This window comes from Hemiscyllium ocellatum, chromosome 11, assembly GCF_020745735.1.
Source record: "Hemiscyllium ocellatum isolate sHemOce1 chromosome 11, sHemOce1.pat.X.cur, whole genome shotgun sequence".
Taxonomy (NCBI): domain Eukaryota; kingdom Metazoa; phylum Chordata; class Chondrichthyes; order Orectolobiformes; family Hemiscylliidae; genus Hemiscyllium; species Hemiscyllium ocellatum.
This window is the reverse complement of record NC_083411.1, coordinates 89419831-89446361: the sequence shown is the minus strand read 5'-3', so window position 1 is coordinate 89446361 and position 26531 is coordinate 89419831. Positions and strand designations below refer to the sequence as shown.

The window sequence follows — 26531 nt, the reverse complement described above, 5'->3', positions numbered from 1 at the left end:
GAGTACATTTCTATCAATACTTTAAGAAGCTCAGCATCATCCAGAACAAAGTCGCCCGAGTGACTGATACCTCATCCACATTATTCACTCTCTCCACCACCAATGCACTGTAGTTGCAATGACTATTATGTACAACATGCATTGAAGTAACTCATCACGACTTCTCCTGGAATGGATTGTTAGCCACATCAAACTCTTGCAGTTTCCACAGCTATTTGATTTTTTTTTCAATATCAAGACTTATTTGACAGCATCTCACCTAGAAAAACACCATCAGCAGGAGCACGGAAACACCAACAAGTTGCCCTGACTTTGAAAAACACCGATGTTCTTGAATTACTGTATATATAAAAAAAGAGTCCAGGAACTCCCTTTCTTATAACTGTGTCTGTAACTTCACTGCACAGGCTGTAGTGCTTCTAGGAATTGAGACCTAAATGTGGATCTTTAACAGCAATTCCCACATATGATGGAGGAATAAATAGCAGTCAAGCCCACTAACACTTCGCTAAAATCAGCCATTTTGCAACAAATTCTGGACACATGGCTCACGCACTGTGACTTTTGTGACAAGTTTTCATATTCTTAGGTTGTACAGCTGCTCTGTTTATCGTAGAGTGACATAAAATTCTGATAAGTTGATGGAGTTTATACTGTAGATATAATTATTGCACAGTATTCAATGCTTGTTTTCCATTAGTTAAGTATCAGTAGCACATTTTGCATTCATACTGAAGTATATGGATGCAGGTTTTCTCGCTGAGCTGGAAGATTCATTTTCAGATGTTTTGTCTCTGTACTAGGTAACATCTTCAACAAGCCTCCAAATGAAGCACTGATGGTGCCATGGAATGCCACGCTTCTAGGAATTCTCAAATGGAGCTCTGTCAACAAACACATTGACTTGGATCCCATTTACACCCCCCCCCCCAGAGAAAAGGAACAGGAAATTACACCACCATAGGAAATGATGTCACCACCCAAAGGAAATTCAAACATACAAAGTGGGCCACACCACCAGTGCTTCATTCAGAGGCTCACTAACAATGTTACCTAGTATGGTAACGAAATGTCTGAAAACAAACCTTTCAGCTCAGCGATCAAACCTACATCCAGAACCTCAACCTGAGCTACAAATCTTCTCAAAACTCACTAAGTGAAGTATAGCTTCCTGTCTGGGAAGCTTTTCTAACTCAGTACGTAGATTGTCCGACCAGAGGGGAGGCCATATTGGATTTGGAACTTGGTAACGAACCAGGACAAGTGATGGGCTTGTTAGTGGGTGAGCATTTTGGTGATGGTGACCACAGTTCTGTGACTTTCACCTTGGTTATGGAGAGAGATAGGTGCATGCAACAGGGTAGGTTTTACAATTGGGGGAAGGGTAAATATGATGCTGCAAGACAGGATCTGAGGAGTATAAGTTGGGAGCATAGGCTGTCAGGGAAGCATGTCGTTGAAATGTGGATACAACGTGTTCTTGATATGTATGTACCTGTCAGGCAGGAAAGAGATGGTCGTGTGAGGGAACCTTGGTTGACGAGGGAGGTTGAATGCCTTGTAAAGAGGAAGAAGGAGGCTTACATAAGGTTGAGGAAACAAGGTTCAGACAGAGCGTTGGAGGGATACAGGATAGCCAGGAGGGAGCTGAAGAAAGGGATTAGGAGAGCTAAGAGATAGCATGAAAAATCTTTGGCGGGTAGGACCAAGGATAACCCCAAGGCCTTTTATGCCTATGTGAGAAACATGAGAATGATGAGAACGAGGGTAGGTCCGATCAAGGACAGTAGTGGGAGACTGTGTATTAGTCGGAAGAGATAGGAGAGGTCTTGAATGAGTACGTTTCTTCAGTATTTACAAATGAGAGGGACCGTATTGTTGAAGAGGAGAGTATGAAACAGACTGGTAAGCTGGAGGAGATACTTGTTAGGAAGGAAGATGTATTGGGCATTTTGAAAAACTTGAGGATAGACAAGTCCCCCAGGCCTGACGGGATATATCCTAGGATTATAGATTAGATTACTTACAGTGTGGAAACAGGCCCTTCGGCCCAACAAGTCCACACCAACCCGCCGAAGCGCATACCCCTACATTTACCCCTAACCTAACACTACGGGCAATTTAGCATGGCCAATTCACCTGACTCGCACATCTTTGGACTGTGGGAGGAAACCGGAGCACCCAGAGGAAACCCACACAGACACGGGGAGAACCTGCAAACTTCACACAGTCAGTCACCTGAGTAGGGAATTGAACCCGGGTCTCAGGCGCTGTGAGGCAGCAGTGCTAACCACTGTGCCACCATGCCGTGTTATGTGGGAAGCAAGAGAGGAAATTCTAGAGCCGTTGGCAATGATCTTTTCGTCTTCACTGGGGTGCCAGGGGACTGGAGAGTGGTGAATGTTGTGCCCTGATTCAAAAAAGGGAATAGGGTTAGCCCAGAGATTTACAGGCCAGTTAGTCTTACTTCAGTGGTAGGCAAAGTAATGGAAAGGATACTGAGGGATAGGATCTATGGGTATCTGGAAAGACACTGCTTGATTAGGGACAGCCAGCATGGATTTGTGAGGGATTTGTGAATTCTTTGAGGAGGTGACCAAGCATGTGGATGAGGGTAGAGCAGTGGATGTAGTATACATGGATTTTAGTAAGGCATTTGATAAGGTTCCCCATGGTAGGCTTATGCGGAAAGTCAGGAGGCTTGGGATAGTGGAAAATTTGGCCAGTTGGATAGAGAACTGGCTAACCGGTCGAAGTCAGAGAGTGGTGGTAGATGGTAAATATTCAGCCTGGAGCCCAGTTATAACTGGAGTTCTGCAGGGATCAGTTCTGGGTCCTCTGCTATTTGTAATTTTTATTAATGGCTTGGAGGAGGGAGTCAAAGGGTGGGTCAGTAAATTTACAGACGATACGAAGATTGCTGGAGTGGAGGATAGTGAAGAGGGCTGTTGTCAGCTGCAAAGGGACTTAGATATGATGCAAAGCTGGGCTAAGAAGTGGCAGATGGAGTTCACCCTGTCAAGTGTGAGGTTGTCCATTTTGGAAGGACAAATAAGAATGCGGAATACAGGATTAACAGTAGGGTTCTTAGTAAGGTGGAGGAGCAGAGGGATCTTGGTGTCTATGTTCATAGCTCTTTGAAAGTTGCCATTCAGGTGGATAGCCATGTTGAATTTCCTGTTCCTTGGATGCTGCCATGTCGAATTTCCTGTTCCTTGGATGCTGCCTGACCTGCTGTGCTTTAACCAGCAACACATTTTCAATTCAGGTGGATAGAGCTTGTAAGAAGGCCTATGTTGTATTAGCGCTCATGAGCAGAGGGAGTGAATTCAAGAGTCGTGAGGTGATGTTGCAGCTGTATAGGACCTTGGTAAGGCCACATTTGCAGTACCATGTGCACTTCTGGTCACCTCACTTTAGGAAAGATGTGGAAGTTTAGGAGAGGGTGCAGAGGAGATTTACCAGGATGTTGCCTGGAATGGAGAATAGGTCGTACGAGGAAAGGTTGAGAGTGCTAGGTCTTTTCTCATTGGAACAGCGAAGGATGAGGGGTGACTTGATAGAGGTTTATAAGATGATCGGGGAATAGATAGAGTAGACAGTCAGAGACTTTTTCCCCCAGGTACAACAGAGTGTTACAAGGGGACATAAATTTAAGGTGAAGGGTGGAAGGTGTGGGGGGATGTCAGGGATAGGTTCTTTACCCAGAGAGTGGTGGGGGCATGGAATGCGCTGCCTGTGGGAGTGGCAGAGTCAGAATCATTGGTGACCTTTAAGCGGCAATTGGATAGGTACATGGATAGGTGCTTAAGCTAGGATAAATGTTCGGCACAACATCGTGGGCCAAAGGGCCTGTTCTGTGCTTCTATATTTTGGAACAATTGATCACTCTTTATCAAGCTGTTGTTCCCACTTTCGTACATTGTAAAACAAGATTCTGAACCCGCTCTATCTTTACAAAGCTGCTGTCTCCACATTCTTGTGCTATTTGGGTGGCACAGTAAGGCAACATTGCTGCCTTACAGCACCATAGACCCATTTCCAGCTGTGGTTTGCTGTTTGTGTGGAGTTTACATGTTCTCCCTGTGTCTCCATGAGTTTCTGCTACTTGCTCTGGTTTCCTTCCCCAGTCCAAAGATGTGCAAGTTAGGTGAATTGGCCATGCTAAATTACCTATATAGTGTTCAGGGATGTGTAGATTAGGTGAGTTAGCTATTGGAAATGCAGAGTTATGGGATAGGTCCAGGTGAAATGCCCTTCAGAGAGTTGGTGTAGATTTGTTGGGCCGAACGGCCTGCTTCCATACTATGGGGATTCTATGTTAAAAAGTGAGGTCTGCAGATGCTGGAGATCAGAGCTGAAAATGTGTTGCTGGTTAAAGCGCAGGTCAGGCAGCATCCAAGGAACAGGAAATTCGATGTTTCGGGCATAAGCCCTTCATCAGGATTCTATGAGTTTCAAAGCACAGGTTCCTCCTTGTTCTTTTAGGTGCTGGTGACTGTCTCTGTATCCTCTTTTCTCTCACATTTGTTTTAAAATTGTGGCGTCTGATAGGACTACCTTGATTGTTTGTCCAATTTGTCAATTTAATATTTGTTAAACATTTAGTATTTTCTCAGAAACGCTCCAAGTCTACCCATCAGGCATTTCTTTCCCATTTTTAGCTGAATATATACAAGTAGGTGAGTTGTTGTGCTGAGAATAAGTTCAATATTGCAAAGGCCACATTTGAAAAGGAGTTGAAGAGATGAAAACTGAATTGATGCTGCGAACCTTTCAAAATTTGGGAAGATGGTGGCACAGGAGAAATATCACTGGACTAGTAATCCAGAGGGCTTGGCTAATGATCGAAAGACATGGATTCAAATTCCATGATGGCAACTGGTGAAGTTTGAAGTTAATGAATAAACCTAGTATTAATAGTCTAATTAAACCACTGTTGATTATTGTATAAAACAAATCCCCATGTAACTAACATCCTCTCAGGAAGGGAGAGACATCCTTAAACAATTTCTCTATCGTATGCCCTACGACAACTGTACAGAAAATGCTTCACATCCGTCTGTACAGAAATTGCACTATTCGTAAACAGGACTTTTTATAGCTGTCATCACCTGACTTTCTTTCCTCATCAATATAGAGTCATAGAGATATACAGCATGGAAACAGACCCTTCGGTCTCACCCATCCATGCCGACCAGATATCCCAACCCAATCTAGTCCCACCTGCCAGCACCCGGCCCATATCCCTCCAAACCGTTCCTATTCATATACCCATCCAAATGCCTCTTAAATGTTGCAAATGTACCAGCCTCCGCCACATCCTCTGACAGCTCATTTCATACACGTTCCACCCTCTGGGTGAAAAGTTGCCCCCGAAGTCTCTTTTATATCTTTCCCCTCTCACCCTAAACCTATGCCCTCTAGTTCTGGACTCCCCGACCCTAGAGAAAAGACTTTGTCTATTTATCCTATCCATGATCCTCATAATTTTGTAAACCTCTATAAGGTCTCCCCTCAGCCTCCGACTCTCCAGGGAAAACAACCCCAGCCTGTTCAGCCTCTCCTTGTAGCTCAGATCATCCAACCCTGGCAACATCCTTGTAAATCTTTTCTGAACCCTTTTATTTAACTGGATATCTGGGAAATTTCTTGCAGCTACTCCCACTCTATCGCCAAAAATTTATTGAACTGCAACAGGTACCCCGTTCACATGCATAAACAGAACTTCTGCCACACTTCCACAAAAACACCATTAACAGTAGTAACTCCAAAGAATTTCCCAGTTTATCCTGCAGCATTATCTCTATTTCTTTCATAATTGCCCCTTTGCAATCTTAATTTCAGAAAACATTCCCTCAACACTCTTCATGCCTGGGCCATCCCAAAGACAAAATTTAGAAGGATCTTGGTCTGGAGATATCCAATTTTGAGCTACTGGACCTGTAATTCAACCGTAAAATTAGCACCCTCATTGTAAATACTACCTCAAGTCTTACAAAGACCAAGTTATCATTAGAAACCTGTCAGAATGTGGCAGAATTAGATAAACTGAGACAGTAAATAAGAGTCTTAGGTTTGTCAGCTCAAAAACAAGTACAATCTCTGGACTCTTCCAATTCGATCACCTAATCAGAGATTAGTTCCTCAGGTTGTGTCTGCAACAATCTTATGTTGATTTTACAATGAAAACAAAATTGGTATTTCCTTTATGATTGTGAAAAATGGCATCTAAATGACTGAGCAACATCGTATATTTTAGGCCACATAACAGCAACATCTTCAGACAAAATTTAACCAACCCATTGCAGATTGAGATAGAATCATCACCAGCAGCCTAGAACTTAGCAGATCTATGCACACTAAAATCACCTAAGATCAGTAGTGTCAGGTTACAGTTTAAACAATTTGCTTGGTCCAAAATCGTGAACATTTAGTGTTTTGCTCTATCATCAAATGTGTATGTGTTCATGATGATTGACTTCTATTAACTCGTAATTATTAGAGCATTCAGCACCCAAGTCATCATGCTTCTCAGTTTGTGGGCGGCACGGTGGCACAGGTGGGCGGCACGGTGGCACAGTGGTTAGCACTGCTGCCTCACAGCGCCTGAGACCCGGGTTCAATTCCCGACTCAGGCGACTGACTGTGTGGAGTTTGGACGTTCTCCCTGTGTCTGTGTGGGTTTCCTCCGGGTGCTCCGGTTTCCTCCCACAGTCCAAAGATGTGCGGGTCAGGTGAATTGGCCATGCTAAATTGCCCGTAGTGTTAGGTAAGGGGTAAATGTAGGGGTATGGGTGGGTTGCGCTTCGGCGGGTCAGTGTGGACTTGTTGGGCTGAAGGGCCTGTTTCCACACTGTAAGTAATCTAATCTAATCTAATCTAATTAGCTAATTAAGCATTCACTTCTGTTCCTGTGATCTTATACACAGTGAAACCAACAGCAGAACTGTGGTTTTAACCTTTATTAGTTTACGTTGAGATGATTCCAAAGAAAGTGAATTATCTGCCATGTGTTAGCAACGAGGTTCAGGGTTAAAATCCTGTCTGTTCTTGCTCGACAGGAACCCCACCCTTTAAGTGCTCTGTTAAATACAGTCGACAGTGCATTCATTTATCGCCCTACCTTCTGCCTTTGCTTTCGGGCGCCCAAGCCCCAAATTAGGTCTTTACGATCCGACTCCCTCCCATTTTACCCGATTCCTAACTGTCACCCCCAAATACACACCCACACCGGCAAAATTCGCAGCCCCCCCCCTCCCCCCCTCCTATAATTCTCTCACTATTCACCTGTCATTTGAAAGCGGTTTTCCCGGGAATGTTTTGACGTACCGGTCAGAATATCTTCCACTCACCTTGGCAGCCATTTCCACTCACTCTGGGTCAATACGTTGACAACAGGTTTGCACTCCCCCTCCCCCTCTACCGCAGTTCCAGACGCTCCGGCTACCCTCACCAATCACCATAGCAACCGGTCGACCAATCACACTCCAAAAGCGGCCTGCCCGGGGGCCGCGGCCACCCGTCAGTCACCAGGGCCGGTGGGCGGGCCCTACATGAACGTTCACCAATAGACCATCGGTTCCCGCGCCTGGACAACGCCGATTCGCTAGTGTCTCCAGCCTCCTCGTTCTGATTGGCCATGTCAGTGAGGAATGTGTCATTACCGTTGACGGCTTCGACTTGTCACAGTGAGGAGGAGGTGTAGGGTTAGGGATGGGGATAGGGATGGGGATGGGGATGGGGATGGGGAAAGTTGGTGAAGAGGGTTAGTGCGAGTTTTCCCTCATCATTCCATTCTGACCTGTTGAGTATATCAGCTACCGTCCATCCCAGATTAAGTCCTTATCAGTAACTCGTGGAATGACCCATAAAGTCTTCCCCCATCCATGGCAGTGTTAGCAAGAGTTTCCCTCCCTACTGTCCAAACTCTGCATGAAATGATCCCACGAGAAGAAGGAAAACGCTGGATTAGGTACACGAATTGTGGGGCCCTGAGAAACCATTAGCGTCTGCTGCTTATTCTGCAATAATCTTGGTAAGGAATATGCTTCAGTCTATGAAATAACTTAAACCAAACGTCAACATTATCAATTGGGGGTTAAGCCGCGTGATTGCTGACACAGATTCTGTAGCAGTATTCTCCTCTGTTACTAAACTACCTGAAGTAAACCAGTTATTCTCTCCTACGAGTTGCTTTATCTGTTGCCTTTCACCAGTAACTCGTGTAACAACTGTTTTGTGGCTCCTGCAAAGTGACATAACGTGGAAAAAGGGGATCAAAGAACTGAAGATCTTGGCAAAAGGAGCACTATTTCAAAGGCTACCCACTGGTGGTATTGAACTGTGGTTTCCCAGTATTTTTCTCTTCACCCATACCTCTGGGATGCCCGAACCAACCAACCCAACCACCCCGTGGCTCAACACTTTAACTCTCCCTCCCACTCCACCGAAGACATGCAGGTCCTTGGACTCCTCCCCCGCCAGAACATAACAACACTACGGTTGGAGGAAGAGCGCCTCATCTTCCGCCTGGGAACCCTCCAGCCACAAGGGATGAACTCTGATTTCTCCAGTGTCCTCATTTCCCCTCCCCCCACCTTGTCTCAGTCGATTCCCTTGGACTGAGCACCGCCCTCCTAACCTGCAATCCTCTTCCTGACCTCTCCGGCCTATCACCCTCACCTTGACCTCTTTGCACCTATCACATCTCCATCGCCCCTCCCCCAAGTCCCTCCTCCCTACCTTTTAACTGCGCCTGCCTGGCACCCTCTCCTCATTCCTGATGAAGGGCTCTGGCCCGAAATGTCGAATTTCCTGTTCCTTGGATGCTGCCTAACCTGCTGTGCTTTAACCAGCAACACATTTTCAGCTCTTCACCCATAACACCAATTTGTTTTTGTTTGTACATGTGTGCAGAGGCTTCCTCATCTGTATCTGTGTGATTGACAATATGTATGGGTTCAGCAAGTGAGATGAGAGCTTTTTTTAAAATGGTGATATACTAAGTGTTCTTTTAGCTTTTTGCAAAATAAAACACCCTGCTGCTGAAAGTGTTCGAGTTGGTGTAATCACCAAAGATTGAATACACCCAGTTCATATTCAAAATATGTCAGTCACAGATAACATTTCAATTCTGACAGTGATGTTGGTCAGAGGTAATTCATTTTACACACACGTTCAAATATTATATCCAAAAGATCCACCAAAAGGCATAGATGTTTAAAATCATTAGTGGCTTGCTTTTTTCGCGATATAATGTAACGTATAACGTCTTATATGCCTATCTCTAATTCAGAAGATCTGGATTCAAATCCCACATGTCTGGAGATACTCCTTGATAGAACAATTTAAGGGTAGTTGCAGAAAATAGTGTGATGGGAATTGACCTATGAAAATGTGCATCCTATCCTTTGTCCCCCTTCCTTTTCTTTTGCTAATTAAAAGGCGAGGGAGAACGTCCTGATCACAACCACCTGATGAAGGAGCGACGCTTCGAAAGCTAGTGTGCTTCCAATTAAACCTGTTGAACTATGACCTGGTGTTGTGTGATTTTTAACTTTGAATGTACTGCTGTATTTGTTTTGTGATTTGTTCGGCTCAAGCCCCACATATTTGCAGCTCATCTCTAATAAGACCATCAATAGCCAATACAAAATAGTGCAAAATCTGAATAACAGTATTATCTCAAATTTACTTTTCTGGTTTGATGCCTAGAAATGTGAAGAAACTCAGATGTGAGGAGAGAAACAAAGTTAACGTTTTGAATGCAATTTCCTGAATGCTGTCTGACCTGTTCACTTTCTCCAGAAGGTTCTGTTTTTATTTTATATCGTCGGTTTTAGTGATGTCTTGCTTTTATTCGCAGCAATGCGGGACCTGACCATTCATCAACAACAAAAGCAGAAAATGATGGTAAAACTCAGCAGACCTGGCAACATCTGTGGAAAGAAAAGAGTTAACGATTTGGGTCCCAGTGACCCTTTCTCAGAAGCGAAACGTTAATGCTGCTTTCTCTGCACAGATGCTGCCAGACTGCTGAGCTTTCCCAGCAATTCCTCTTTTTGTGGCTGATTTCTAGCAGCCACAGTTTCTTTGTTTATTTTTTTTCCCTGCCCACGCATCAGATTGACCTGGAAAATGGGTATCCCGCATTTGATACGAAATCCCGTTCTGATTGGCCACTGCTTCACGTGCCATCACCGGCCCATGGTCATACGATCATCTGATTGGAGGGTGAATGTGTCACCCCGGTAACGGTATGCTACATAGTGGTATGTCGACCAATTAGAGACAGGACTACTTTTGTCAATGATGTTGGAGAGGTGGAGCTTTGGGATCGTTGGTTGTGTCTCTGTATCTTTTACGCTGTGGAATCTCCGAGGAGACACTGCTACTGGGAGATGGCCACTCGTTTGAGGGTGAGCATTTAGCGGGCTGCGTTTCAGATAACGCAATGTCAAATCGCGAGGGATGGAGGTTTTATTTGGATACGCAAAGAATGGGGAGGTATCGATGTAGTTGTGCACACTACGTTGCAATGTAATGGTAATCACCTACCAGGTAGGTGTCTTCACTTAAAAAAAACGTAAAATGCTGGAAATGTTCAGGAGGATAGGACGCATCTGTGGCGAGAGAGAGAGAGAAGCATTTAATCCTTCAGGTCCACGAGCTTCCACCAGATTTGGAGAAAGTTACAGGTATGCTGACCAAAAAAAACTACAAGCCCAAAGTAAACCAGCAGAAGGCTGGAAGAACACAGCAAGCCAGGCAACATCAGGAGGTAAAGAAGTTGACTTTCAGATATAACAGTTCTTCAGGAATGGAGGTGGGCATAGGTGGACCTGCAGATAAAGGGGACATGAAGGGTTATGGGTGGGGAGGGGGCGAAGCGGTGAAGTAGTGATAGGTGAATGCAGGTGGTTGGTATGATCTGGTGGGTCGATAGGAGGGATGAATTGGGTTGGTAGCAGAAGGAAATGGTTGGAGGGGAGGAGGTGGGGCTTGAAAGCATGTCAGGGAATGGTTGGGAAGGTTATTTGAAATTGGAGAACTCAATTTTGGCTGCCCTGGTAGATGATGTGGTGTTCCTCCAATGTGCAATCTGATTCATTGTGCCAATGGATGATTCCATGTCAGAATGGGTATTAAAATGGATGGTGGCAGGGAGATCTGGCTGGCCCTTGTGGGCACTGCTGAGACACTCAGGGCAACAAGTCCTAAGTTTACATTTGGTCTCACTGATGTAGAGAAGACCACATTGGGAGTAAGGGATACAGTAAACTAGGTTGGAGGAGAGGCAGGTTAACCTCTGTCTCACCTGAAGGACTCTTTTTAGGGCTTCCTCCGCATGTCCATCCTCTGTCTCCTCCATTGCTCCAATGAATCAGACCGCAAATTGGAGCAACAACACCTCATCTGTCTGGGCATTCAACCAGCCCAGAGGACTCAACATTGAGTTCCCCAACTTCATATCCCCTTCTCACCCATCTCCCAATTTGCTTTCCAGGTCTGCCTCCAACAGACCCTCCCCTCTAGCTACCAATCTGATTACTCCTCCTGTCGACCAACCAGGTCGTATTTCACCACTACGCCACTCTTCCATCCATAACCCCTCTCCACACCCCCCACCCACTCCCCCTTCATCTGCAGCTCTTCATACTCCCACCCCTGTTCCTAAGGGAGAGTTACAGTCAAAACATCTACTTCTCCACTTCCTCATGCTGCCTGGCTTGCTGTGTTCTTCCAGTCTCCTGTTTGTTTACTCATACAGATACACAGCATGGAAATGGACTCTCCGGTCCAACTTGTCCAATGACCAAATATGACCAAATGACTAAACTAATCTAGTCCCAGTATTTGGCCCTTCCTAGTCATGTATCAATTCAAATGTCTTTTAAATGTTATCATTGTACTAGCCTCCATCACTTCCTTTGGCAGCTCATTCTATACACGCAGCATGAAAAAGTTGTCCCTCAGGTTCCTTTTTAAATCTTTCCCCTCTCACCTTAAACCTATGCCCTCTAGTTTTGGATTCCCCCACCCTGGAAAAAAAAAGCTTGTGTATTTACCCAATCCATGCCTCTCATGATTTGATAAACCACTGGGAGGTCACCCCTCAGTCTCTGATGCTCCAGGGAAAACAGCTCCTAACGTATACTTTGTAGACCAAGTCATAGAGATGTACAGACCCTTCAGTCCAACTCGTTCATGCTGACCAGATATCCCAACCCAATCTAGTCCAACCTGCCAGTACCCAGCTGATATCCCACCAAACTTTTCCTGTTCATATACCCATCCAGATGCCTTTTAAATGTTGCAATCATACTAGCGTCCATCACTTTGTCTGGCAGCTCATTCCATACACTTGCCACCGTCTGCGTGAAAAAGTTGACCCTTGGGTCTCTTTTACATCTTTCTCCTCTCCCCCTAAACCTATGCCCTTTTGCTCTGGACTTCCCCCACCCCAGGGAAGAGACTTTGTCTATTTATCTTGTCTATGTCCTTCATGATTTTATAAACGAGTAAAAAATGAGGTCTGCAGATGCTGGAGATCACAGCTGAAAATGTGTTGCTGGTCAAAGCACAGCAGGCCAGGCAGCATCTCAGGAATAGGGAACGTCGAATTCCCTATTCCTGAGATGCTGCATGATTTTATAAACGTCTATAATGTCACCCCTCAGCCTCCAACGTTCCAGAGAAAACAGCCCTAGCCTATTCAACCTCTCCCTTTAACTCAAATCCTTCAACCCTGACAACATCCTTGTAAATCTTTTCTGAACCTTTTCATGTTTCATAACATCCCTCTGATAGGAAGGAGACCAGAATTGCACACAATATTTAGGCCACTGTTGGAATAATGTTTTATACAGCCACAACATAACCTCCCAACTCCTGTATTCAGTATTCTGACCAATAAAGGAAAGCATATCAAATGCCATCTTCTCTATCCTATCTACCTGTGACTCTACTTTCAAGGAACCTGCACTCCAAAGTCTCTTTGTTCAGCAACACTCCCTTGGACCTTACCATTAAGTGTATGAGTTCTGCTAAGATTTACTTTCCCAAAATGCAGCACCTCACATTTATCTAAATTAAACTCCATCTGCCACTTCTCATTCATTTGCCCATCTGATCAAGATCCCGTTGTAATCTGAGGTAATCCTCTTCTCTGTCCACTACACCTCCCATTTTGGTATCATCTGTACACTTACTAACTGTACCTCTTATGTTCACATCCAGATCATTTATATAACTGTTGAAAAGTAGTGGACCCTGTACCGATCCTTGTGGCACTCCACTGGTCACAGGCCTCCAGCCTGAAAAACAACCCTCCACCACCACCCTCTGTCTTTTACCTTTGAGCCAGTTCTATATCCAAATGGCTAGTTTGGTGGATGGGGACTGGGGAAGCAGAAGATGATTTACTTGCCAGCCTCTGACCTATTCTGATAGCCACTGTATTCATATATCGCAGGCCAATTCAGTTTCTGGTTACCAGAATCTCATGACATTTAAGATCAACCCTTTTAGATTGCAACCTCTGCCCTTGATTTCTTTGTTGGCATTTCAACAAAGATGTTGGAAAAGATTTTTTTTTCTTTCCTTTTTTCCCCTTTTTCCTTTCGGTTAGCAGTTTTCTCATGTCCCTAGACACATCTTTTCTTCCTTTTATTTGCCCCATTATTGATTGCCGTAGTTTTGAAGCATGGATCCTTCTGATATTTAATCCATCCTGCACTTTATCCTGTCACAGATCTTCTCTGATGCTTTTTTTCTGCCTCTACATGCTTAAAATCTATAACATCTCTGACTTTTCCAAGTTTTGATGAAAGGTTATTAACTTGAAACATTAACACTCTCTCTCTTTCGCACTCTCATGCTCTCTCTCTCTTCTCTCTCTCTCTCGCTCTCGCAGATGTTGGCAGGCCTGCTGAGCATGTGGATGCCAAAGATGTGAATTGCTTTACTTTTACCTGACTTTTTATTTCATTTTATAGCACAATAAGAAATGTACAGTTATCGGGGGCTCAGGGTTTTTGGGTCAACATTTGGTGAAGAAGCTTCTGGAAAAAGGCTACATAGTTAATATATTGGATGTTCGAAAACCTTTTGAGAATGAAGGAATTCAGTTCTTCAGTGCAGATCTGTGCTGCAAAGAGGTTGGTATAAGTTACATTTTAACAGTATAATATTGAATTCAATTTTTCACGATTTGATGCCACCTGCATGCAAAAAGAGAAACAGCTCGGCTTTGTAATATTTGAATTGCAAGTGATGTCACATTCTATTTTTTGTTTGAATATAATTTAATTAATTGAAATTAACACTAGCCATCCATTTTTAAAAAAACTATCTAGGGCTGACAACACTTTGACTTTGTTCCTTTTTCATGATAAACTGATGACACACAGCTGTACCTCCCCATCATCTCCCTCAAATTCACTGTTATCATACTGACTGACATGTTATCTGACATCCAGGATTGAGTGAGCATAAAGTTTCTCCAATCAACGTAAGGTTTGATAAAGGGTCACGAATTACACAAAAGTTGAGTCACAAGTGATTTATTGAGAAGTGAGTTCCTAAGTTGTAACCCTGTGTGACAGCCTGTAACTTAAGGATTTCTATGCTGATCTATGCATATCTGATGTCCTGAAATTATGCTCAGTTTGAGGGGAAATGTAATTATAAACCCGTACATCTTTTAGTGTGATTATATTTTTTGATTGCACGAAGTATGTGGTAGGAATGGTATTCAACAAACCTAACTGCTTGTTCTTTCCCAGGCTGCCCTTTTGAGATGTTGATCAGTGAAGTTTTAGCAGACCTGTTTTTCAGAGTGTTCTCATTGTTGTATCAATACTCTATCCCAAATGTGCCACAACACAGGAGGCGTATATGTATGATGATGGATCATCTTTGCTTTCTCAGCTGTATGCCGATGGAATATATTCCAGTTGGAGCCACCTACCAGAACCAAATATTTGTATCAAAATGTTAATGTAATTTGATAGTGATATTATTTGCTGTCTGCTATTTTTATAAGTACTTTTGTAGCCATCATGATGGATCTGACATATATATTTTCTTAAAGGCAGCTTGGAGAAAATTATGCACAAATTAATTTAGTTTTAATATAGCCCAACTCCTTGCCCAAAATCTCAAACATTCAATTTATTTGCAACGTAGAAGTGATTGTTAACCTGCAAATCTTTTGGTTTTTAGTGTCTTTGTGCATTGAAAGTAAAATTGCAAACTATGAAGTTGTGAATTAATAATTTGATTGTTTGTTTAGGATATACTACCAGCAGTTGAGGGTGTGAGCATCGTGTTTCACTGTGCTTCTCCAGCACCTTCTAGTGACAACAGAGAACTCTTCTATAAAGTTAATTACATGGGGACTAAAACAATCATTGAAGCATGTAAAGAAGCAGGTGTTCAGGTCAGAAATTATACATTGCAGCTTGATAGCCATTTGTCTTCCTGCCAGTCTATCAATCTTTCAAGTTCAGCGTTTTCTTTTCTTGTACACAGAAACTGGTGCTGACTAGTAGTGCTAGTGTCGTATTTGAAGGATCAGACCTAAAAAATGGTTCAGAAGACCTGCCATATGCTAAGAAGCCCATTGACTACTATTCACAAACTAAGATCTTGCAGGAAATGGTAAGTTTAAAAGTCTGACATTTTAAACTAAAAGATCAAATTGTAGTTCTATATTTATGATAGTCTTAGTTTGTGATTATAAATGTTACGGAATATTTAAGCTGAAGGTTTTGCTTTGCAATACTTTCTAGTAACATGACTGTTTTTAAACAATCACCTTGCTGCTTAAAAAAAATCTCTTATATACGATGACTCTATTCAGTTCCTCTGCTACACCAAGATGCATACAGCCCAATGTGGGAGATGTACATTGTGTTTATGTTCACCACACCAGGCATGATTATGATTTCGGACATTACCAATTTGTGCTGCTTTTTATGTAGTCTAATGCTAGATCAAAGCCCACTAAATGTTAAATGTCAAAACTACAACAAGAGAGACTCACTGATCAGTACATCCATTCAGTGTGCAATCCAGTTCTTCAATAGATACAATTTAAAAGTGAACTTGTGAAAGTAATTTTCTGTTGCCACTCTCCTAACCTATTCATGTAGACGTATAATTATTTTTTGAGAGAGTACATGCACCCCTCTTCTGTGCATATGCTCTCTCTCTCTCTCTTACATGTGTGTTTGTTCTTTCAAGCACTCTTGACTCATCTATGATATGACTGTCTAATTATTGTAAAATTTAGTTCTAAGTATTAAGATTCAGGAATTGCATTGGTGTTTACGAAATATGAGAGAATTGCACATTGCATTAATCAAAATGAATCCTGTAGCTGCTTCCCTACTTGTTCGCAACTAACTTCTTTTTCTTTAACATGACAGGAAGTTCTTGGTGCTAATAATCCAGAACAGAACTTCATGACAATTGCAATTCGCCCTCATGGCATTTTTGGACCTCAAGACCCACATTTAGTACCTGTCCTTGTACAGGCTGCCAAGTGTGGCAAGATGAAGTTTGTAATTGGGTTCGTACTGTTTAGATATATCCATGCATTTTGAGTATTTCTACTAAATCTGAACTTTGTGGGAAGCAACAACAAACAGTTAGAAGCTGATTGTCAATGACAAAGCTGCTATGTGCTATGTGACTTGTCCCTTTATTGGTGAGAGATTATTTGAGTGAGAAGCTATATGAAAATACAATCCTCTTTACAATATGATTCTTTCCAATTCTCCTGTATCTGTGCTTTTGTTACTGATAAATAGTATTCAAAACCATTCTCATTGCATGGAATCATCAGACCCTAAAGGAGGTTGGCACACCATCAGTTGTAAAAATGGGAAGTTGCATATTTTCATGAGTGTGAGTAGATAGATGTGTCATATCTCTGATATTAAGGGATGGGAGAATACACTATGGTTTTTAATTAACAAATTCTGCATATACTGTAGTTTTAAAGTGCTACAACTGAACAGTTATTCACCATTTCTTGATTCCTTGAAATTTGTGGCTGCAGTTTCAATTGTTTGTTTTATCAGGCAATGATATTAACCATGTTTCCACAGAAATGGCAAGAACCTGGTGGACTTTACGTATGTTGATAATGTTGTGCATGGGTTGATCCTAGCAGCAGAAAGTCTTCACCCAAAGTCCCATATCTGTGGAAAGGTAAGAGAGTCATAGAGTTATATAGCACGAAAATAGACCCTTTCGTCCAACTCGTCCATGTTGATTAGATATTCTAAGCTGACGTAGTCCCATTTGTCAGCATTTGGCCGATTTTGCTCTTGAACCCTTCCTATTCATGTACCCACTCAGATGCCTTTTAAAAGCTGTAATTATACCCAACTCTACAACTTCCTCTGGCAGCTCATTCCATACACACATCACCCTCTGTGTAGAAAAAGTTGGTCCCTCCGGTTCCTATTAAATCTTTCCCCTCTCACCTTAAACCTATGCCCTTTCGTTTTGGACTCCCCAGTCCTGTGAAAAAGACCTTGGCTATTCACTTGATTCATGCCCCTCGTGATTTTATGTATCTATCTGTAAGGTCACCCCATAGTGATCTGCCCAGACATCTATAATCTCGCAACTTTTGTTGTTGGTTTGATTTGATCATGATTATTCAACTTTTAATAATTGTTTCCCATTAATCCTGAACTGCTCCATTGGCAGTGGTATCTTTAAAAAGAGTAGGCAACTGAAATTTGTGTTTTTCTCAATATGGTGTCAATTTGAAAAAATTCAATAACCTATTTAGCCATGAACTTTATAGTTAACTTTTTACAGGTGAATAGGGGAATCAGTTAATCACAAGACCCCAAGGGAGATTTATAATCAAGACAAATTATCAATGCAACCAGTTGGAAAATTCTTCATTTTCTCTGACAAATTGTTAGTAGAAATAACCTTGTTAGTGGGTAAGATCATAATATGGTTGTAGCATAAAAAGAGGTCATTGAAAGGCGAACACATAGAGGAATTGTTTCAGGTCTAGCAATCCAGAGACCCAGGTTTGAAATCCACCATGGTAGATGGTGGAGCTGGATTTTTTTTTTAAAAAATCTGAAACTAAAAGCTTAATGATGACCATGAAGTCATTATCAATAGTTATTTAAAAATGTGCCATCCGTTCCTTATCAGACCTGAGGTGAATCCAGACTTGCAGCAATGTAGTTGACTCTTAATTGGCTTGCCAAGCTATTTCAAAAAGCAATCAGTTGAGTCAAACTGCTAACAAGTCTCCAAAAAAATGAATTAAACATGACAGATCATCTGCAACCAGAATTGGGACAGTTGCTTCATGCAATAGCCTGACTTTCTCTGTAAGGTATGATTCAACAAGTTTGACTACATACCAGACAAAACCATCCCCCTCCCTGGATCTGTTCTATCTCACCAGCAGGAGCACCAATAGGATACAGGAAGGAGTTGCCTTGGAAGTAGTCAACATTAACTGTGGAGCATTTGAAGTTTCATGGCATCAGGTGAAACAAGAGAGGGAAAACCTCCTGTTGATTGCCATGTGCCCTGCGCCTGCTGATAAATCCATACTCCTCCATGTTGAGAGTCACTTGGAGGAAGAAATGGTGGCAAAGGTACAGAGTGTATCCTGGGTCATTACCAATAGTGGCTAGGCAACACCACTACTGGTTGAATTGGTTGTGTCCAAATGGTCATGGCTGCTCGACCTAGTCTGTGCCAGGCGGTGAAGCAACCAATAAGAGTGGAAAAAAAACATGCTTGACCAAATCCTCACCAAGCTACTGGTAGCAGATGTATGTCTCTGTAGCAGTATCAATAGGGGTGACCACCACGCTTTCCTTATGGAGATCATGTTCCAGCTTCATTCAGGATAACCTCCATCTGTATATCCCATTGTCTGGTGCTATCACGCTGCTAAATGGAATAGCTTTTGTATAGACCTAGCAACTCCACACTGGGTATCCATGAGACCTTGTGAGTCTTCATCAGCAGCTGATATGTATTTGACCACAATGTGCAACTTCCTAATCTGACTCATTACGAAAGGAAGATGGCTGTGAGGTCAGTCATCTCAGCTCCAATATATCCCTGAATAATTTTCTTCAGGGAGTGTCCTAGGCCCAGCCCTCTTCAGTGCTTCATAATATCCATCTCCATCATAATTTCAGAAGGGGATTTTTGCTAATTGCACAATTTGCAACTCTAATACTGAAGCAGTCCATACCAAATGCACCAAGGTGTGGGTTGTATCTAAATTTGGGCTGACAAGTAGCAAGTATCACCTTGTTTGCCTTTTAAACTACCTTTATCTGCATCAATTAGGCTGCACCAATTCAAGAAGGTAGCTCACCATCACTCTTTGAAAGGCGAAGCCCACATCTCCTGAATAAACAATGTAAGAAGAAATTCTTGATCTCCTATCCATGTTGGCTCTCTGCAAGAACAACTCCCTGAATCTTTCTTTAACCTGCTTTCCTCTAAAGCCCTGCATAATTATCTGAGAGAAAAAAAAATTATCAAATTCTCTTTTTGATATCCTTACTTAAATCATCTTCCACCATATTCTTGGGTAATTCCAAACGTTAACTAGTTGTCACTCACTTTTTTTTAAAAAAACGAATCGGACTTCATGTTGCTAATGATTCTCCTGAGAATCCGTATCTTCTGCTTTTTTGATCCTGTCAGTTGGAACAGTCCTTCTCCCTGTATAGCCTGTCCAGACCACTCTAATCTCCCCTACTCCCAGGAGGTAAGGGCTCCTGTGGTGCAGTGGTTGTGTCCCCACTTTGAACAGAGGTCTCCTGGCTCAAAGACCACCTGCTGTAGAGGTGTGTCATAACATGTCTGAACAGGTTGATTAGAAAATACCTCTACTTGAAGGAGAATAGACCCAGCTTTGTCAATCTGTCCTTGTGACTGAGGTTCCTCTTCCTTGTGCTTGGAACCATTCTTGTGAATCTTTTCTGGATCCTGTCAAATGCCTTCATATCTTTCCAAATTTGGAATTAATCCTGTGGAAAGCTGTAGCACAGCTGCATTCACATACCAGCTCAAGCCATCCCTGGGAACCACCAAATGATTACTTATTAATAATTTCACTCTGTCATACTTATCAATATTAATACATGTATTATAATCCAATACCTGCAATAATTGTTAGAAATTCATTACATTACAAAGGAGAGAGATACATAAATAAAGGCTATACTTTGGCAAAATTGTATAATGGAAGCTTTTACATCCACCCACCAGGCCAGACAGGACAGCTCTTTAATATTTCACTTTAAAAGGTGATGTCTTTGACCATGGAATGCTCCCTTGGTATCAATCCAAATCATATGTTGTAGTCTGGGGGCTTTGTGCCACCTTCAAGCTTAATCAAAATTGCTGCCACTGACTTAAATAATGCATGTATTTCTAAAATTAACCTTATAGACCTCTATGTTGTCTATTTTATTTTCTTCCCTCTCCACACAACCAATTCCATCCTCGATAGTTACAAAGGGTACAGTTAGGAAAGTACTAACATTATCCATGTTGTCATTGAACTAAGTTTTTATATTGTGTGGAGTTAGTTTTAAAGAACTGTTGTTTTGAAATTTGAGCAGTACTTCATTAACTTTTTCCTTCTTTTTAATTCCAATAGGCCTACCATATCACAAATGATGAACCAATTCCCTTTTGGACATTCTTGTCTGAAATTTTAGTTGGACTAAATTATGATCCTCCAAAGTATCACATTCCGTATCTGCTGGCTTATTATTTAGCCTTTTTCCTGTCAATTTTGGTGTTGCTATTAAAGCCAATTGTGACCATTAAACCTACATTCACTCCCATGCGAGTAGCATTAGCTGGAACATTCCACTACTACAGTTGTGAAAGAGCAAAGAAAGATCTAGGATATAAACCTGTTGTTTCTCTGACTGAAGGAATCAAGTATACAATTCAAAGTTTCACGTACCTCACTAGATCAAAATAGCAACAGTTTGAATTAAACCATTATTTATTGTACTTATGTTTTTCAATCTGATAGCACATGGATTTGAATATCAAGATTGATTACTACTCTTAATTCTTTTAAGATTGAAATGTTTACTCATTCTTCACTGGGTTGCAAATCATGTTTCCATGCAAAACCTAAATACTGATTTTTGACATCCCAGAAAGGGATGTCTATCTTTTTCATTGGTATTGTTTTCTATGCTCTATTAGATAAACAAATATAAATCTCCTTTTCCTGTGAATACTCTAGATAGACAATACTGGTAACCAGAAAGCCTTGAGTGAAAAATAATGTGTGCACTATGTATTTTGATAACTTTTGGGGATCATTCAAGCTGTTTAATGCAAATTAACAAATAATTCAACTTGAGCTTGAAAGACATATGTTTTCATGTATGTCAAGTTTCAGACATAGTTTCTAAGTTCATGGATATAAAATGTTTGGCATTTGCTTGACGTTTTCAAGTTTTTTTTAATGTTGAAAATGATCCCAAGGTTGTAGCTCTGGAGCTTTATACAGCGTTTGTTTTTCAAGGATACAAATGTTCAGCCTCTTGTATTGCACACTGTGCAATTTTTGTTTCAATTGGTATGTTTTTTTTCAGGAAAACTTAATTTAGATAAATTTTGATTATTTTATTTAAATCATTAAGCTGAATTTTTCTTTTAACATTTGCAAGTATAATTTCAGTTTTTGGGATATAGATAAACAAAAATAAAATATTATTTTTCTTCTTTTGCAATATGCTTAATAATATCCAAATGGTTCGTACTAAACTGAATATGTGATATTGTCCTGAGGCTTTTAGTTTTTCCTGTTCTCAACTATAATGACACCATTCTTCATTAGTAAACTTATTTTCTTCAAAGATGATAATGCACCTTTTCTGTATTTCCGTGACACAATTTCAACAGTTTCTTGTAGTTCTCTTTAATGTGTGTCTGATTACTTTACTTTTTCTCAGGGTGGGAATAATGCATTGATTTAAGTTAGGTCTGTATTAAATATTTCAAAAATACATGAATATCCATAACAGTTAAAATATCAGGGTTTCAAATGTCACCTATTCCATTAAAACACCTTACTGAAATCCATATAGATCACATCTACCGTTCTGCCCTCATCAGTTCTCTTTGTCACTTTTTCAAAAAACTCCATCATTTCCCATGCACATGGCCAAGTTGACTATCAGTCCCTGCCTTTCCAAATACATGTCAATCCTGTCATTCAAGATTCCCTCTAACAACTTGTCCACCACCAATGTCAGGTGGTAAAATGTGAGATCTCATCTAACTTAACTATTTAATTTTTTGTGTACTATCTTCTGATGCTGTATTTCATGCCTCTTGTACTGCTGTTACAGAAAAAGTCTCCAGCTGTCTCCTTTTCTGAATTGACTTGAAATGTAAAAGCATTTCTATGAATTGTAAGTTTGGATTTGCTCTCTTAGTAAATTATAGGCTTGTGGCTGAATGGCCTACTCCTGTTCCTTTGATCCAGAGATAAGATATGGTTCCTTATGAATACACTACTGTAAATCATTAAAAGTACCCCTGCTGAGGTTGAACATTGTCATTACAATTTTTTTTAGTATTTGTTTATTCCAAGGTTGGTGGCGAAATGTGAGATCTCATCGAACTTATCTGTTTAACCCTTTTGTGAACTGTCTTCTGATGCTGTATTTCAACTGATTAAACATGCCACTTATACTGCTGCTACAGAAAACGTCTCCGGCTGTTTCTTTTCTGATTTTGACTTGAGATGGAAAAGCATGCTTATGTATTGCCTAGTAACAAAAAGGTTTGGCGTTCACAAATATGTAATATCAATAGCTTATAACCACGATGAATATGGTCACATTTTGTATCTTGGAGAATATTGGCATGTTGATGAAAAAGCATTGTATATGTGAAGTGCAGGCAAGCTCCCTGACTTCTCAGTTTAGAACTAAAACCCAGCAAGCTTTGTTAAAATGTTGGTGCTCTGAAAACAAAACAGAAAGCACCTTTTGTGAACTTTTAAACAGCATGGATGGATTACTAACCGTGATCATATAATAGATGTTAATTTCTTTTAGTGTATTACACTGAATAAAACTAGTATCTTTTAGTAATCTTCATTGAAAACTTTTTTCATTACCTCTCAAAAAAAATGTCCTTTTATTTATTGTAATTTGGGTTTGAGTGCATCAACCCATTCTTTTCTTTAATTGAAGAGTAGGTTAGCAGAAATTTTATATTGATGAGCCATTTAGATGTCCTAAGTGCACCACAGAAGATTGGATCAATTCTGGACATTTAGTACTTGATGTGTCATTTTGGAGCCACTGTGTCCCAAAAGCCCCTCCTTACTGTATATCTGCTCTCTTCCTGTTGGAAATTAGGGTTCCTTTTCAAAATTGAATTTGTCTAGTATTTACTGTGTAGCAAGCAATTTGGATCTAAACTATTTCTAATCAGCTAGACAAAAGGTGACAAAGATCACCAAGACTATAGTGTTGCATAAACTAATGCCAAACAACTATATGACGCTGTATGTACCTTATTTTCCTAAACACTGCATTTATAATTTTTTTTCCCCTTAAGGAATGAAAATTCTCTCCCAGATGAGAGTGAGCAAGTGGGAACAAATGTCAGGAATAGGGGTGTGTGTGTGTGTGTGTGTGTGTTGGCTAGAACATTCAATTTGGTAATTGGCAAATTGACCCATAGAATTAGGGCATAACAACATGTGTTCAAGGTCACTGATACAGCTCGTAGGGAGATCCCTTGATAAAGAGCTGCTTTCTTCAGATGGAAGATGATCCAGCAGAGATTAAGGGAAGATCCAGGGAAGAGTTCCCTTACATCTCCGCTAGACAGCGCAATGTAGCCCTCGCATTATAATGAGCTTGATATCCTCCACACCCACTACTTGTTCATCTTCTGTTATTAGTGAACCATTCTCTCAAAGTGGATTGTATTTTTTTTTGATCTAGTTAACTAATATATCTAAACGGTTGTTTCTAAACTTCATACGTTATTGAAATTTTCTTATGCATGTTTGATTGCTATGAGGTAACTGTACTCAAGAATTCTCAAAATCTAACCTTCCATCACAATTGTAGATTATCTATATGATTTATAGCAAACCTCAAACTGCACTCAGATGTCTATTTTGTTCGAGAGTAGACCACTGGTATGTCCTATCATAAATAACCCATACTATTAAGTGAATTGAACAAATTAGTTAAGCCCTAAGACTCAGCAAATACAGGAGGATTAAAGGCTTTTGTGGTGCAGTGATAATGTCCATACATCTTACCTGCCCCTGAAGTATGTAATACCATATCAGAACAGATTAGAAAATATAATAAATTTAGGGAACTTGTGGTAACCTCTGAGCCAACGGTCTGGGTTCAACCAGAAGTGTGTAATAACATCTCTGAACAGGTTCATTAGTAAAAATTAAAAAAAACTAAAGGCTTTTGAGACGCAGTGAAAGTTTACCTAACTCTGCGCCAGAACTCCAGAGAAAAGTACTATTTCCCTCAAACGTAGAACAGTACAACAGAGAAATAGCCCCTTTGCCCTATCATGTATATGTCAGCCATGATGCCATTTTAAACCAACCCATCTGCATGCAATTAGTCTATAATCTCTCTATCTTTTCACATGTTTGCTTAAATGCCTCTTCAATTTTGCTAATTACTCTGCTTCTCCTCTCACCTTATACTATACTCCCAGGTATTTGACCTTTCCACCCTGAATTAAAATATAACTATTCACCCTATCTACACCTCTCATACTTTTATATGCTTCAATCTGGCCGCACCTCAGCCTCCAACATTAGCTAAAACAATCCCAGTTTGTCAATCTCTCCTTATTGCTAATGCACTCCAATCCAGACAACATCCTGGTAAACCTTTTTTACACCCTCTCCAGAGCTTGCACATCCTTCCTGTAGTGCGGGGACTAGAACTGTACACAATACTCCAAATGTGGCCTAACTAAACTTCTATACAGCTGAAACATGATTTCTAACTTTGAGATTTGATGCCCTGACCAATGAAGCAAGCATATTGTATGCCTTCTTTACCACTTTATTCACTTACCACTTTCAGGGAGCTATGGACTTATATCCAAAGATTCCTGTGTATATTAATACTCGTAAAGGTCTTGCTACTAACTGTATACCTTCTTGTTGCATTTGACCTCCCAAAATGCATCACCTCACACTTGTCTGGATTAAGTTCCATTTGCTATTTCTCTGCCCAACTTTCTAATTACTATAGTTCAGTTGTATCCTCCACCAAAGTTTTGACCTTTGCAAACTAACTATACAGACCGCCTACAATTTTATCTACGTTAATATGTATATATTACAAACAACAGAGGTCCTAGCACTGATCCTTGCAGAACACCGATCTCTAGTCAGAAAAACACTTCTCCAGAATTGCCCTCTGTCTCCTATGACCAAGTCAATTTTATATCCAATTTATGATCTTACTGTGGATCCATGTGATCTAACCTTCTGGGCCAGTCCACCCTGAGGGATGATATCAAAAACTTTACTAAAGTCCATGTAAACACCATCCATCATGATCTACCATCCACCCTACTTGTGATTAAAATTACAACTTTATTTACTAAAATATTTAAAATGTCTAAAATTATTAAACTAGTTGAAAGCTAAAATAAATGTTAAATTACTACAAAATATAAAAATTCAAAATATTAAATAGAGCAAATCGGAAATCCATCTTAAACTATCATCATTTCTTTAAAAACCTCAATCAAATTTGTGAGACAAGGTCTCCCCAGTATAAAGCCATGCTGACCATGTGTCATAACAGGTTGATTTTAAAAGGAATAATGGTGGCAGTACTGTAGTCCAACACAGCTGCCAGTTGTTGTTAGCTTAAGAGTCTAATAACCAATAGTGATTAGCGGTGAACAGCACTGCTGAAATACCTCAAGATGATAATAATGGACAGATTTCATAGTGCCAGCCACATTTAGATTTTGTAGCTTGGGGAAGTGGTATTCCATATTTATGTTGTTTTCATTTGCAGCCCATCTTTAGTTCTTTAAAAGGGCTGCTTTTAAATGTTTGGTTACACTTCAACCCCATGCTTCCAATCTATGGCCACCCTGGGTGGTGAAGGATAGGCAGGTCAGAGGACGCTTCTCATGGCTCTGCTCCTAGGCTTAGCCAAAATAGCCATTAATAGGTACTAGCAGCAGGGTGTGGAGAAGAGTCACTTTTGTTTTAGGTTATCTGTTCTGTTTTTGACCCTGTTTGGATGCACACAGAGAGGGAGCATGCAATGTCCATTTGTGTGACAGAGGCTTTTTGAGACTTGGGCACTGCAGGGGTTGCGTCATCACATTGGAAAATATAACTTTGGTATAACACGTTTCCCTTCGTTTTTATGAATTTCCATTAACCATTTGCTTTTTTTACTGTGCCCCACGTGAACCGTCTAACCGTTTATTAATTTGGCCTT

At 40.9% G+C, this 26531-nt stretch overlaps 2 protein-coding genes across 3 annotated transcripts in view; one reads left to right on the top strand and one right to left on the bottom strand.

The window, feature by feature from the left end:
* The window catches only part of LOC132820500 (uncharacterized), a 38066-nt gene extending 30580 nt beyond the window's left edge, over window positions 1-7486 (bottom strand). Inside the window, exon 1 of the mRNA XM_060832708.1 lies at window positions 7356-7486. Within this exon, the coding sequence (XP_060688691.1) occupies window positions 7356-7367 (12 nt within the window). The 5' untranslated portion in view covers window positions 7368-7486. The remainder of the gene's footprint in view (window positions 1-7355) is intronic.
* Window positions 7487-10342: 2856 nt separating this feature from the next.
* Window positions 10343-21642, top strand: nsdhl (NAD(P) dependent steroid dehydrogenase-like). 2 transcript variants are annotated; one of them, XM_060832236.1, is made up of 7 exons: window positions 10343-10421; window positions 14001-14162; window positions 15299-15445; window positions 15538-15666; window positions 16437-16579; window positions 17121-17223; window positions 20687-21642. In XM_060832236.1, the coding sequence occupies exons 1-7, from the start codon at window positions 10404-10406 to the stop codon at window positions 21017-21019; spliced, it is 1035 nt and encodes a 344-aa protein (XP_060688219.1). In that variant the 5' UTR covers window positions 10343-10403; the 3' UTR covers window positions 21020-21642. The 2 variants fall into 2 exon arrangements, with proteins under 2 accessions (XP_060688219.1, XP_060688218.1); XM_060832235.1 differs by having other exon boundaries at window positions 10376-10563.
* Window positions 21643-26531: the final 4889 nt, after the last annotated feature.

What these genes read in the sequence shown, in the direction of transcription:
- nsdhl (XM_060832236.1), top strand. An exon ending in CAGATCTGTGCTGCAAAGAG is followed by an intron (nt 14,163 to 15,298) that starts GTTGGTATAAGT and finishes TTGTTTGTTTAG; the next exon opens with GATATACTACCAGCAGTTGA. An exon ending in AAGATGAAGTTTGTAATTGG is followed by an intron (nt 16,580 to 17,120) that starts GTTCGTACTGTT and finishes ATGTTTCCACAG; the next exon opens with AAATGGCAAGAACCTGGTGG.